Genomic DNA, 16,142 nt, shown 5'->3' with positions numbered 1-16,142 from the left:
ACTTGCCCAAGGCAGAATAGCAATGGTGAGTCAAGTTTTGCACTCAGAAATAACCTTGCTCCAAAGCCTGTTTAGTTTCCATTACACTGTGTAGTTACAAAGACAGGAATAGAAACAGACTTTCTGACTCCTTCTCCCATTCCCTTTCCAGAAAGCCAAGATGGACTGAGATTTACTAACTTGTGACAGTAATGCAATTTGCTTCCTATGCTCACTTCTTTTATTGAACCATTAGAATGAAACAAGCTACCTCAAAAGTGCAACCCTTGAAACCAATAATTATATTTTGCAGGAAACAAATTATTTCATGGGACACCAAAAGAAAGGACATGCTCTTACTTCCATGGTTCTCAGAAGACTGTCATGTCCTCAAAGTTGGCCAGCCTTGATAAGTTTCTTGGAACAGTTATAAAAAAAGGTCTTTGACTGCATGAAGTCCAGAACTTTGCTTCTATTGGATGTGAAGCTCATGAAAATGACTGAAATCAAACCATATAGTTTTTGCATGTTCTTGGAGTGGTAGTGTGTTGAACTGGTAGAGTAAAACAAGCTAGGAGTAAAAAGGCATTACTTGCAAGATGGAGGAGAGATCCAAGAAGAAATTTTCTCTAGAAAAATGTCACACATATTTATAACCTTTAAGAGTTTTTTTTTCTTGTTTTCTTCTTGAAAACCTAAATAATAGGAAAATACAAGAATAAGTTTACTTTTGGTAAAAACTAATTAAGACCCATTTTTTGAACAATAATTTGGATATTTATGTGTTATGGGAAGTTAACTTTGAGTCTCTGATATTTATGAACATGTTTGATTATAAAATTAGGCTGAGGATAGAAAATATCATTGAGACTGAAAAAACGTTAGTAATTATATACAAGCTTTGTTTTCCCTAAGTGTCTGCCTTTGGTAATGAATAGGGGTGAAGCAGTATGTTCAGTGGAAAGAACATTGAACTGTGTGTGGTCTGCTGTGGGTGTCACCTGTCCCTTCTACCTCAACCTTTTGCTCTTGGGAAAATGATTGATCCTTCTCTGAGTATTCAATGTTAGAATTTGGCTAGATTCTCCCTTAGGGTCATTTATCTCTTATGACAATTAATTCAGATAATTCAGAACATATGTGGATAGAGTTAACAAGGCCCCTAGATTCTTACACTATAAGCAGTTTTCTCCAAATATAGAAATCTTTACCTTTGTATCTGACTGGTAGGACAACCAACCTGTCTTCTTTTCTCCTCCCTTTCCACTTATGAAGGGAACTCAGTTGGAAACATGTTGCCTACGAGGTCATATGTCTTGTTCTAATAAGGAACTCAGCTCTTATCCAGGATTATAGAGTGCTCAACTTTGGGTAGGTCCTTGGATTCAGTCCCTCGCTTTTCTGGGGGAGGTATCATGAAAACATTTTACTACTTTAGAAATAGACATTATCTGCTCAAATCTGCCACCTTGACAGGATCCTAAAGGATGGAAGCTTGATTGGTGTGGTGTATGAAGTCTAGCATGAGCCTGAACAACTGGTTTTATGTGTCACCAACCTGCCAGTATATAAATGAGCTGTGTCTCACAAGTTCCGTCTTAGAGAACCAGCTGAGCGATGCACGGAGCAGACCTGTAGCCACCTTACATCATCTTCAACATGAAGTCAGTCACAGTGCCAATGCTTCTGACCCTGGCTCTTTGCCTCATTCAAGGTGAGTAATTTGCATGCAATCTAAGCCTCTTGCCACACATCTCAAAGCCCTGGGGAAGGGCCTTTTTTCCCAAATTGCCAAGAAAATGCTTATGTATATCTATAATTTTGAAGTGTCTTGCCGATATAGGTTTTAAAGATTTAGATACACGGATTTGTAATTATTATGTCAACTTTAGAACTAGCAAGTAGTTTAAAAACATCTTAATTTTTATCCATGAGCAATTCTTCTACTAATTCTCTACTAGTTCTGAAAGGAGAATAGATTCTTCTTCACCTTCCCCTCACCAAACTTATCAATTCACTCTACATAGGTATGTTAAACATTAAAAAAAAAAAAAACTTTTGCAAGTAATATAGATAGCTCAATTCTATATGTATAAATAAAATATTTCAAAAGCAAAATTTAATTATCTATTCTTATTTTAAAGAAAATGTGCCTTCTACCTTATTTTATTTCTGTGTTTTCAAGTGCTAAATGGATTCAAAGTATTGCTCCTAAAATAAGAAGGATTTTTGTATGAGCTAAAAGATGAGTTTTAGCATTTTATATTTTATTGTGAAGGGAATACAGATTGCCTAGATTTATCTTGTTCTGAATCACTTTTTAAAAAATAACTACATAAATAAAGTGAGATCATTATTCACAAATGATACCCACTTTCCTAAAATAAATGTATAGGTACAAGACAGTTAATGAGGGTATGTCATAGTCTGATTTTAATTAATCTTTCTTTTATCATATCTTTAATATTTGCATCTACAGTAAGTAGGCAGAGTTGCCAGAATTTAGAAAATGGAATTTTATGTGTATATGTGATAAACTTTGTGCTCTATTATGCTTTTATATTAAATTTAAAGGGATATGACATCTTTGGTAGTATGTTATATTACAATTTATAAATGGGGACTTCCATACTTTACTCTGAAAGGATCTTTTAGAAATTAGATATTTTGAGTGTGTCAGAAAGCATCTGAGTATTAGTTCCCAAAGAATTTCAGCTTTCTGAGTGAATAGACCTTCGTGAGTGTACATGCTGAATTCCTGGTGCCACTACCCTCATTATATTTGCAGTGATAAATCTTAATGTGTTCAAAAATAATTTGTGGTTTTACAACGTATTGTTATTAAAGCAATCAAAACACTGCATCGAGTGAATCACTTTTTTCATTTACCGGTTTACATTCCCTTAACTTTGGTTTCTGCATTTTTATCCCAGATGCTGCCAGTGAAGATGCAAATCAGGTTAGTCTTGCTTTTTCTCATTGAATCCATTCCAAGATGCCTAAAGAAAAATGGTTTGTGGCCAACACCTTCATGTTAATAACACCAACATTATACAGATGGGTCATAAGAGCTTTCGTTAAATACACAGTGAACAGGTTTTTAGGACTCAAGACATGAATCCCTCAGTCTGTCTTTCTCATTCTCTTTCCCATACTCACACAACCAATGTTTTGATGATGATTAATGTCTATAAGAGACAATCTATTGTGCTAAAGAAGTGCTTTAAAATCCCATAAACAAACACAAAATAAACCAACCAAAAACCGTACTGTTCTACTTAGCAGCTGAACAAGCCATGGTACACCACTTAAAGAGCTAAATGTTTTCATAATCATTGTGCAAAAGAGGTTGTTCTTATCTTGTTTATAGTCAGTGTAAATATTCCATCCAATAAACATATATTGAGCATCTATTATGTGTCAGACCCTGTTTGTAATGTTGGGGATATTCTAAAGTAAACAAAATAGTTGAAAACTCTGCCTTTCTGACTTGTATTTTAGTAAAGAGATGAGTTAATAACTAAATTAGTTAAATATATAGTACATTAAGTAATGATTATTGCTAGGAGAAAAATAAAGTGGGATTCAAGATAGTAATTCCAGGAAATGGAGATGGTATCACTTCTCACTGGAATAGTCAGGAACCTTCTCCCTGAAGAGAAAGATTGGAACAAGAATCTGAAGGTTCATTAGAAAGTGAGCTGTGAAGATTTTTGCAACTTCTAACAGAATAGGCAGAAGCACCCAGAGGCCCTGATACAGGAAGAGGGTGCTGAACCAACCAGAAAGGGTCTTTTCTTTGAGAAACAGAATAATCATTTTCTATGGAAATAATTTTTTAACTCTTAGAAAGACAAAAGGGCCAATACCCCTCCATGCACACACACTGCTTGCTATTCATGCCATTAATTGAACACTAAAAATTGTGTTATGTACATAACAAAATTTACTGAATTGCTCAAAGACCATAAATATTAAAATAATAAAAACTGAAATGATTCTTCTGCCTATTGAAATTCTTTGAACCATAATTAAATTATTTTTTTGCTCTATTTTACTGAAAAAAGATTTTAAAAAGATAATTCTCACAGTAATACCCCAGGGAATGCTATCATAGTCTCTTTCATCTAAGTTTGCTGATTAAGGGGAGCTCTAGAAACTGTAGTAGAGTAGAGGAAAAGGCTTGATTTGGGGGAACCAGAGAGCATGCTCAGTTGGAAAAAAGAAGAGCGTAGTACAGATCTCACAGCACCAAGCCAACATTTTCTTTTTCAGAATCCATGAGAATAGGTGATGATTGAGAATTTTGCACTGATTTTTTTTTCATATGGTTACATTCTATTTCACCAAAAATGTAGGTTTAGCTACATCATATCAGCATAAAAGACAAGAAACACACAAAGAGGTAATCATTTCTTTGGATATTGTGATAGAAAGGAAAATTATTGATGGTAATGTTGTTCTTTTCCATGTTCAGTTGCTAGAGATCTTTCCAGCATCAAACAAGCATGCTGAGTGTTAAAAACATGAGCCATAACAGCATGGAAAAGCACTCTAGCACTTGAAAGGATCTTAAGCACATGCTTAAATTTGTCAATACAGAAGGGTCCTTGTGAAGTCAAAGCAAATGTGTTACTGCTCTGATACCCAGATAGGGTGATGCCAGTTCTTGGAGGGTTATGAATGGACAATGCAAGACCACAACAAAAGAGGCAAACAAAGAGCAGTTGACCCAAGAGGGCTCCAGACATGCAGAAAATAAGGACAGCAACAATAACAAAAGAAGAGTGAGCTGAGGACAGGCAGTCACACTGTCAGCTAATAGTGGCTGGAAAATCATCACCTCACCTCAACAGGACTTATTGGTCTAGATCTTCTCCTGCTTCAACAGTCTGTATCATGGCAATTGAGAGAGAGTCTATTTACCCCAGAGAGAAATACAACTTCTGCTTTCAATTTATATGGCCTTTTCCTGTGTCCCAGGAGAATCACTAGTTAATTTTATGACTCAGAAAAAATAATACTGAGCCTCATCTTAAGTAATTGATACTTTGAGCAAGTTTCTTAATCTACTCACTAAACCTTTGTAAAACAATAAACAAACAAACGAATAAATAAATAAATAGATGTGAGTCTTTCTAGGAACTTAGCTCTCATCTAATTGTGACATCGTAGGTGTTCAATTCAGAATTTATCTGGATTTATGCTAAACTTTTATGATCAATCACTAACAGTTATTTAGAGCTTAATTCCAATATTATTATGTCTTTGCTCTATATATTTTCTCTAAGATAACTTCATAAGGGATATATTTCTATTATGAAGATACAAACTCTTCTCTCATTCTGTTGTCATGTTTTTAAGATGTTTCAGAACCAATTATATCTGGCAATTGAGGCAGTAACTTACAAAGTTGGCATAAAATACTACAGAATCAGAGACTAGACACAGATCTCAAGATGCCTGGACATGAATCTATAGTCAGAAATTAACACTGTGATACTCTGACAATATCACTGGGTGGGGATGATAATCTTAAGAGTTATTTTAACAGGTCACCCTTAGTAAAATTTCCAAGATCTGGACTCTGATATTTTTATTGTTCTTTACCATTAATCATTTTGAAAGTGCTTCCAACTGCCCATCATGCTTATGAGGCTAGACTGTCCATTAGACTATAAGCACTATTCTGGAAAGGATACTTCTGTCTAATTTGCTACTGTATCTGACACCTGACAAAATATAATAATCTCATAATAAGTGATTGTTATTGATTGAAGTATTAGAAAGATATAGGAGGCTCAATAGAATTTTATAATCAGTACTTTTGAGAAGGTTGTCAGAGTTGGAACAAAAATTTTATTTATTTTCTGAAGCAAGCATTATGAAGAATTATTCTTTTGAAAAAATCAAAATATAATAAAATCTTATATCCCAAAGGCTTGATCCAAAGACCTAGTGAACTTTCTAAGCTAATAGGGAATATTAACACTTTAAGTGTGTACTTTGCTAGATGGCACCAATGCGCCACTGATTTTTTTTTTTTTTTTTGTACCAGATATTGAACCCAGGGGCACTTACTCACTGAGCCACATCCCCAGCCCTTTTTTATATCTTATTTAGAAACAGGGTCTCACTGAGTTGCTAAGGGCCTCGCTAAACTACTGAGGCTGTCTTTGAACTCTCCATCCTGCTGCCTCAGCCTCCAGAGCCGCTGGGGCATCAATGATTTTTAAACTCCTTAAAAAGATTAAGTGATATATTCAGCAGGCCTTTAATAAGACATTTCAAACCAATAAATGAGAAGAAAGAACCATCACTTTTAAAGATGATTCTACTGTCATTCCCCTATCCTCTCTACCATGCATAATGATTTCCACTTTCCTCTCTAACTTCGGTATAGTGCAATCATTGGTATTTACCAAAGCTCATAGCACGTGGCAAAATATGTCTTCAAGGATGTTGCACAGAATAGTCAAACAGTGATGCAGGAGAATGATCCGAGAGAGACAAATGGACAGACAGAGAGGGGTAGGTTTTTTTTTTTTTTTTTTAAGAAAATTTTCACTTTTTGAAAAGAATTGCTCAATAACGTATTTATTTATTCTTTTATGTGGTGCTGAAGATCAAACCCAGTGACTCACACATGCTAGGCAGGCACTCTACCATTAAGCCACAGCCCCAGTTCGAGGGGTAAGTTTTGAGACAATGGCACAATACTTCCATGGATTCACAAGCTTTTATTCTGGTTGTAGTGACAGAATTGATATTGAAGATGTTGTTATTGGGGTAGGAGTGGAGGCAATTTTAAGAAAAGAATACAAGTTTGAAAATAAAGAATGGCTAGGACTTTCTCACAACCTTGGGAGAAGGGCCATGCACCTTCAACTTTATTAACTTTTTTATTTAATGGCACCAGGGATTGAACCTAGGGGCACTTAAACACGGAGCCCCATCCCCAGCCTTTTATTACATTTTATTTAGAGATAGATAGGGTCTCCCTGAGTTTCTTAGGGCTTTGCTAAATTGCTGAGGCTGGCTTAGAACTTGTGATCCTTCTGCCTCGGCCTCCCGAGCAGCTGGGATTACAGGCATGCGCCACCTCACCTGGCCACAAACTTTGTTAACTTTCTCTCTCTCTCTCTCTCTCTCTCTCTCTCTCTCTCTCTATATATATATATATATATATATATATATATATATATATATAGTGCTGAGAATCAAACCTATATATGTGTGTGTGTGTGTATGTATATATATATATATAGTGCTGAGTATCAAACCTAGTGCCTCATACATGCTAGGCAAGCGTTCTACCACTGAGCCACAATCCCAGCCCAACTTTGTTAACTTTACAGTAAACTTTGCATATTCCAATAATCATAATGACCAGAACCATAATAATATTACTAATAATAATGAAAGAAAATTTACTTATTGAATATTTTCTGTGTATCAGATATTCTTCAAAAACTTTACATAAATTCACAAAATCTAATCTTCCTACAACCTATGAAATATATATATTTGTATCCCCTGTTTTGTTTTATTTTTATTTTGAGACAAGATCTCATTAAGTTGCTGAGGGTGTTGCTGAGTTGCTAAGGCTGGCTTTGAACTCATGATCTTCCTGCCTCAGCCTCCCAAACTGCTGGGATTACAGGCGTGTGCTACTGTACCCAACATCCTCATTTTAGATAGCATAACTGAATGAATAAATGACAACCATGAAATATTAGCTCAGTTTTGTTTTAACTCCCAGACCCTTATTCTGCCTGTTTCACTAATTGTATCAGATAAATGCTTCTTAGATGAATTTTCTATCTTCAACAGGAAAGCCCAAGTTGTGATTTTTGTTTGTGTTATTTGAAGCAATTGACTGAATGTTTTCTGTGGAGGAGATAGTAATCGTTAAGTTATACTGTCTAAGGAGGTTTTTCTTAAAGTTTTGTTTTGACAAAGTTTCAGCCAGTGCAACCCCCGCTTCCTCTTTGTAGGAAACATGCAGTGGATTTCAAGACTTGATGAAAAATGGGAAATTGTTCTGTTCTCAGGATAAAAAACTTTTTCAAAGCCCTCAAGGAAAATTGCTCTTCAACAAATGTGTCACATGCAAAATGATACTGTGAGTAAAGTTCCTCTTTCTTTCAAGTTTTTGAGGTACATGCTATTCTCTGAACTAGAGAAAATTATTTTTCTAAACTTGGATGGCTAAATAAAAATGCTTAGAAAACTCTTGGATAATTGCAACCCACCTACAATGACTTCAATAATCACTCAAATGGGATCCCAAAGGCATTTGAGAGGACCCAATATTAATATCTTATGTAGCACACTACAGCCTTCTGATAAAGTAGTTGGGTTTTGATTTGGGGAAAAAAAGAATTTAAGAAATGAAGTCAGCTTCCTTTGACCTAATTCTGTTGTAGTAGGGCTGGGATGGGAGTCTTAAAGTTTCCCTTGAGTAGAAAGCTAGGCTTTCCTTGTGGGGATCAAGCAGCAGAAGGATATAAGCAAAATACATTCAGATTCTCTGAGCTACCAGTGTCTTTAGACCTCTTGGATTATGCTGGAATGAGTTGGACCAAAGAGCTGTTTGTAGTTTACAGCTCCCTACATATCAGAAAGAACTAGTATCCTGGAAGCTGATCAAGATATTATGCAATGTTTCGGTGTCTGTCCAATATTTCTGAAATTGATTCCCTTCTCTTCAGTGACTATCAATTATAAACACTCTGACCAAAGTGCTGTAATTTTTGTTTTTTTAAGATTTAATTTGGAATTTTTTTTTCAGTCTGGGAGTTGATCCCAAGGCATTGCATTACTTCTGTGCTAGACCCACAGCCCTCTATTTTTTTTAACATATTTTTAGTTGTTTTTTTATTCATATGAGGTGCTGAGAATCAAACCCAGTGCCTCACACATGTGGGGTAATTGCTATACCACTGAGCCTGAGCCAGCCCCCCAATTGGTTTTTAAACAGGGAGGCTATCTTCAATTTCTGATTGCCATCAGAATTTCAACACTGTTACTAAGGCAATACTAAGCTTATCCATTTAAGATAATTATGTTATAATTTGTTTTTAAAATGCCAGGTTGGTGTGTGTCAGGGGATTTAATTTGACGTATCCAAGAATATTGGGATAATGAAGCTTTGATAGCAGATCTGGAGGGCAGCAGAAATTTAGGGCAGGGTAAATATTGTTTTTTTTAAATCTCTTAGAAGCTGAATGTAAACTAGCAGTTACATTATTTACTATAAAGTTTCCTGTTTGTTACTTTTTTTTTTTTTTTTTTTGCTACCAGGGATTGAACTCAGGGGTTCTTAACCACTGAGCTATATTCTCAACCTTTTTTAATATTTTATTTAGAGACAGTGTCTCACTGAGTAGCTTGGGGACTCTCTAAAGTGCTGAGGCTGGCTTTGAACTCGTGATCCTCCTGCCTCTGCCTCCTGGGCCACTGGGATTACAGGCATGCCAAGATAGGAGACTAAAACTATGAATTTTAATAGGAGACCAACATTTTGAATATAATAAACTTAAAAATAATGTAAAACAAAGATAAAATACCTTAAGACTTGCAAGAAAGTTGATCAGTTTGGAGTCACTTTTCCAATTACTATTTTTATTACTTATGTAAATTGTAAATTTACTTTGGAATTTTTTTTTTTCAGAATAAATTTGTTATCTTAACTGGAAAAGAGATGGTGCAATGTATTAAAACTATCTTCCGATTAGTCCCAGACCAGGTTGATTTGCTCTGTAGGGTCTTGGGAATAGAATTGGGACCAATACAGAAAATTAGATTTTTGATTCAATGTAAATATTGACTTTCAAAGAGTTCATTTAAATAATGACAGAGATAGGTTTTTATGGTTGGTGAACTTCTGGCTGTTTTAAGTATTCAAGGGAGGCAATCAGCAATGTATTCAAAGGCAGAGATTCTTGCATATAATATTCCCTTTTGAGACATTTTTTTCAACATTCAGGGCACATTTGTGCTTTTGTAATTATTTCTGGACATTTCTCCACTTCTGACATGCAAGATTGAACTGAGAAGAGCAATCAAAATTAAGTGTAATTTTGATTTAATTGTACCATGTAAATTTTTATTCTTCAAATTTGGGTAAGCGATGTCTAAATGATGCTATTCCTTGTTTTCTTCTAGGGAAAAAGAAGCAAAATCCCAGAAAAGAACTGGGCGTTTAGTGAAAGCCACTGCCCCAACAGAGGTGAGACTATCAGGAGCCAACCTGTTATATGTGGTTTGGGATGCTGTTTGACCCTAATTAGAGCTATCTGTTTACTTCCTAATTACCAGGTTATACCTGTCATGAGGCCAAATACTTGGAAGGGAGGGACCCTGGCTTAGTCCAGGGGTGGGCTAAATATCTGGTACATCTTGTCTCCAGGCCCAACCCATGACCCAACTCCCTGAAAACATTTTGGGTACTGACAGGTGCTCTGAGTTGAAGTAAGCCAGGGTGGTGTGTGTCTTCCGGGACCATTTCACATACCTCCTGTCCTGACTACCTCTAGAGAGAGGCTTTCTGGTGCTGTGGAACTAAGATCAAATTCCAAAATTATTACTATGTAACCTAGGCACTTTATGTATCTTTGGTTACTATTGTTATTTTTTTTTATCTGTGAAATGAGTCATATTTAAAATGAAAAATTGAATTTAAAAAGTTGCACGGTGTTTAACATGTGTTGGCAGGCGCTTGGCTCATTCTATTTCCTGTCTTTTTTCTTCTTTTGGATTCTATTATATATCTTTTCGAATACCTTCAAGATTCTCCTAATTGGCTAAGGTTGATTATTTGTATCTATTTTGTAGACTGACACTCAGGTTAATATTTTGTTTTAAAAAAACATTCACTGATAAAAAAGATTAAGTAGTAAGAAGGAAAGACAGATTTAGGTTACTACCTCGTCATTTCATGTTGATAAGTATATATTTTTATTTATACAAACATTTTATTTTTAGAATATAAAATAAAATTTAAAAATAAAAGATGTGGGACCATATATCAGTGGGAATTTTTGATCTATGACATCTCACAATTAGCTGGCAAAACTGGGGCCTGCCACCAACTATCCTAACTACTCACATCATCTCCAGATATCCTATATGGCTTCTTCTTCAATTTTTTTTCTTTCTCTTTCTCTTCTCTTGGCCCTGACACATAATTAAACAAGCAATATGAGCAGGTACAACCTAATTACTTAAAACATTCATAGTCTAGCCAACTTACCTTCCTCCATGGCTGTATTACTCAGGGATGTCTGAGAATCTCAACCTCCATGGTAAACATGGTCAATTAATTTCTTGTCCTGGGCTCAGTTAGTCTCACTTTTAAAACAATAACACAGCCAACACACAACTGGTCAATCTCTGTATATCCTTTATCTGTGACAAAAGAGATATGTGTTTTTTTAAATTAATTTTTTTATTTGTTTATATATGTTTTATGGCACAAAAATATGTAGGAGCCAGAAATGGTTAGTAACAACATTTAAATCTGCCTTTGTCATATGAGGGAGGTCACTATGTAAGATCCAGTCTCTTCTTCCTGACATATATCTGTATATTTATATATCTGATCAACACAGGTGTTTTAAAATCATAAAACACAAGCAAAGGACAAAAATCAAACACACACACACACACACACACACACACACACATACACACACACACACACACACCACTCCAAATCTTAACAAATCTATTTAAAAATCTATTTAAAAAATATTACTAGTAAGATGTTTATATCTCTAGAAATGATTTTTGAGTTTCAATCAAATAGAAGTTTTTTTTAAGAAAAAAAATTACAAAATTCTGATGATTATTTTTCCTGAGTTTTAATTTTTAACTCTAGATAAATTACATGCAAATATTTGGTTTTCTACTTAAAGAAACCACTTACTTATAAGCTAAGGTGGTTAATATTTGGCTGTGTGCCTTTCAAATAATTTGTCTAGATATTAAATGATTTTTGCAATTATACTATGTTTTTGTTGGTGTTTCTCTCTCCACTATAAAAGAGAACAATCTACTCACTTTCTCTGCTTAGGTTTCTCCCACCAAGAATCAACCCTGACCCTACCTCTGAGAATGAAGCGCTCTACTTGTTCGAGAATGTTCCACCTATAGACATTCTCTCTCCACCTTATCCTTGATCTCTTTTTCTTCATCTAGTATGTAACCTACTCACCTCCCAACTCTAATATTCACTCCATCAACAAGCTTTCTTGGTGCTGCCTTCAAAGTATACCTCAAACTGAACTCCTTTTCACAATTTCTATTTCTGCCACACCAATTCAGAATCCAGAATTTCTGATCTCCAGTGTGTTTGGTCTATGTGGAGATTTTCAGTTTTTAATTGATGAATTTGTTCATTTAATATTTCTCATGATTCTGGTTGCCAATGTTACAAGACATTAAATTTGTGTGGGTATAGGAGTATTTTTAGCTTCTATGTTCTTTTTAAGTTGGTTCACTGCTTTAATAACTAGTAAGGAAAGTCCTGTTTCTTTGTTCTTGCAATTAAAACTTGACTAACATATACATATATAGAGAGAGAGTTTCCATGTATATAAGAAATGAAAAATTACTGAGTTCATAAAACTTCAATTTGAATTTGGGAAATTAATATGTTCAGCAATACAAAGAATTAAAAATTAATTTAGGTAAAATTGGCTTTTTATAATACTAAGTTGTAAAACTCAAGAATATAGAATAGTTTGTCATTAATTCATATTATTTCTATGTATTTTAGGAAATCTACAAAATAGTCTCCACAGAAATTCTTATATTTTTGTTAATATTTACAAAATTTATAATTTCATTGATATTTTGAGTAGTTTTTTTTCATGATATTTCTATATGGATACTACTTATATAGACAAATTCTATTGATTAAGGAGGTTCATCTTATATTAGACAACTATGTGGTATCTTGTTAATTTGGGTGGCTTATTGAATATAGTGGCTTTTTGGCAGTTGATAACAACATCAGCATAAAACAGGTGTTTATCATTTTCTTTCAGTATTAGTGCTCCTTTATTTTCTCTTTTTCCTTATATCATTGGCAAGGATCTAGATTTGAAATGTTAAACAGTAGCGATGATAATAAATATCAAACTAACCTCTCTCTCCTCATATTGAAGGGCAGAGCATCTCTAAAATTTCTCCATTAGTTATAATATTTATAGTAGGGATATTTTATATATATTTTAGAAAGTTTCAGAAACTCTTTCTGTTCTTAGTTTGCTAAATCTGTGTTGGTCATTACCACACAAAATGCCTTGTCTGCAACTATTAAAATAATCTGAAATTTCTCCTATCAATATAATAAATTTCTGGATAGATTTCCTGATTAATTAAACTATAATGGTTTGCTTAGGGGAAATCATAATTAGTCATAATATTTTGATATGCCATTGGATTTTGATAATATTATATAGAGTTTGACATTTATGTTTATAATTAAAGTGACTCTATAACTTTCTATTGTAATTATTCTTATTAGTTTGTAAATATATATGAAATACCCTTGAGGTGCAGCGCTTCATGTGGTGGCTGAGTAAGGAGGCCAGCAAATGCAGCCATGAAGTTAAGCAAACAATCATGTTAGCGCTCTGAGAATTAACAAGCAGGTATGCCAATCTTAGAAGCATTTATGTTTGAAATACTGCCTAACTTTGGATAAGAAGAGTGGGAGTCTATGATGTTCTTGCTTAGGAATATCTCCATCTCACCCTGCCTCAGTTGGTTTTGAGGTTCTGTTCAGGGCAAGCCATGAGCATCAGCAAGTGCAGAGAGCTTACCCAATTTAGAGTAACGGGCAGCTACCATCCCCAGAGATTGGCAGGTAGAAGTGATGATCTTCACCAAGAGTAAGGAGGATGGCCTAAGTTTGCAGGTATGTTGGGATGAAGTTGTCACATGTGGTCATCAGAGAATAAAAAGGGTTTGCATGCCCTTAAAAGACACAACACATCCCAGTAGAGAGCAAATACTGGAGTAGGTGTACAAATGGTCTAAGCTTTACACATCCTCCTCATACACAAAGGTCCACCTACAGAGGATGGAAGTCTTTTTAGGCTGAGGTATTTGAGCACAAATTTAGGTCTAATCGTTGACTGACCCCTAAATTACAAAGACATAGGGTGAAAAACCTAGAAGCTAGTTACAAAATAAAAACTGAGTATTTTCTTAGCAAACACATCAGCAACTACAGATTATAAGAAAACGAGGTTTCAAAAGATTTAGTGTAGTGAAAGAAACTAAAAACTAACAACTAAATAAATTATTCAAAATAAATTTTAGAAGGAGAAATCATAATCTTGAGTTTCTATTGTACATTATCTAATATGTTCAGTTTCAGTAAAACTTATGAATAATACAAATAGTAAGACTATGTGACTCACATGCAGAGACAGTAGCAGGCATGCTAACAGATGTGTGATAGCAATACCAGAAACAGAAGAGAAATAAAAAGGGACAGAAATATTATTTGAAAGAAGAGTGACCTAAATTATCTCAAATTTGATGAAAAAATTCATCTGAACATTCAAGAAGCTCAACAAGCCCAAGAGTCAGTAAATATAGAGACCCACAGTAGTCCCACCAATTAAAAATGTTTAAATTACAAAGAGAAAAATTTGAATGAAGAAATAAAAATAACACATTCTATACACAGATTTCAAATAAAAGCTGAATTCTCATCTGAAATAACAAGGACAACAAGACAAGGTAATGATGTGTTCACAGTGCTGAAAGGAAAGAAAATTAAAATATTTCATATCCTTCAAAACTATACTACAAAAATTAAGGCAAAATAGAGATATTCCTATATCAGTGAAATGAAAAATTATGTTGCTAACAGAACTGCCTTAACAAATGAAAATAAATGAGATTATTTAGCTTCTAGTAAATCTCTACCAGATAGCATCTTGGGCCTACAGAAGGAATTGAAAAGTACCAAAAATGTTGAAAATATGGGTTAATATGAAGTACTGTATAAATACATTTTTTTCTTATTTTTCATGATTTATTTTAAAGATTTTATATTGTTAAAAGTAACAACTCTAATTCTTTTTTGTTGGGTTGTAGATATACACAACAATATACAAATGGGAATGGAGAAAGTAGAGCTATATTGGGAAAAAAATTATATATTTTACCAGAATTAAATATCAATCTGAAATAGATTACAATAAATTAGTATTTATATTGCAATTACTAGAGTAACTACCAAAAAGAAAAGATATCTAATAAGTATATAGAATCAGCAGAAACAATAACAAGGCACACTGAAAATATTTAAACTAAGAAAAAATGAGGTAATAGATAAAGAAGCAAAAAGAACAAGAGCAGTTTTAAGGCAAATAGAAACTGTAAACGCATCCATATAAATAAATATATTAAATGTAAATGGTTTAAACCTACAATTAAAAGGCAAAGATTGGCAATTAATATAAAAATATATAAGCTGTTCCAATCGACTCATCTTAGATTCAAAGACACAAAAATTTGAAAGGATAAAAGAATAATATGCCAAATCCAGGTATCAGAAGGCAGGATATACTATATTAATATCAGATAAAATAGACATTAAAACACATATGTTATTAGAGACAATTAGGAACATTTCAAATTTTAAAAGTGTCAATATCCCAGAAGATATACATTATAAATATGTATACATCTAATAAGAGTAGCTCACAATTTAAAAGAAAAAACTTGCCATTTCTCAAAGAAACTGACAATTTAACAAAAGTAGTTGGAAATTTCAATTCTCTACTCTCTAAAATTGCTGGAACTACTAGACAAAATATGGCCAAATATTTAAAGTATTTTAACAGTAGTGTCAACTAAGTCAACCTAAACTGAAATTGAGAAAGTATTTCTCCAATGATTGAAAAAATGGGCATTCCTTTCAATTAGTAAGAATATTCTTCAAGAATATTCTTGTTAACTATCATATATACATATCTATGATACAAACTTCTCAAATTTGAAAGGCTTAAATTTATACAAATATGTTGTTTTATGACAACAAAATTGAATTTAAAACCAGCAAGAAAAATGAATTAGAGAAATACCCCAAATATTTGGAAATTGTGCAGTGTTTTTCTAAACAACTAATGAAC

General features: G+C 33.8%; 1 protein-coding gene across 1 annotated transcript in view; it reads left to right on the top strand.

Moving 5' to 3' along the window:
- The first annotated feature begins 1,638 nt into the window (after window positions 1-1,638).
- Window positions 1,639-16,142, top strand: part of Spink5 (serine peptidase inhibitor Kazal type 5) — an 81,553-nt gene continuing 67,049 nt past the window's right edge. Inside the window, exons 1-4 of the mRNA XM_076857643.2 lie at window positions 1,639-1,693; window positions 2,913-2,938; window positions 7,977-8,104; window positions 10,150-10,213. Of these exons, the coding sequence (XP_076713758.2) occupies window positions 1,639-1,693; window positions 2,913-2,938; window positions 7,977-8,104; window positions 10,150-10,213 (273 nt within the window). The remainder of the gene's footprint in view (window positions 1,694-2,912; window positions 2,939-7,976; window positions 8,105-10,149; window positions 10,214-16,142) is intronic.

The sequence above is a fragment of the Callospermophilus lateralis genome, chromosome 5, assembly GCF_048772815.1.
Source record: "Callospermophilus lateralis isolate mCalLat2 chromosome 5, mCalLat2.hap1, whole genome shotgun sequence".
NCBI lineage: Eukaryota > Metazoa > Chordata > Mammalia > Rodentia > Sciuridae > Callospermophilus > Callospermophilus lateralis.
The sequence above is the reverse complement of the archived record's forward strand: the minus strand, read 5'-3'. Positions and strand labels throughout refer to the sequence as shown.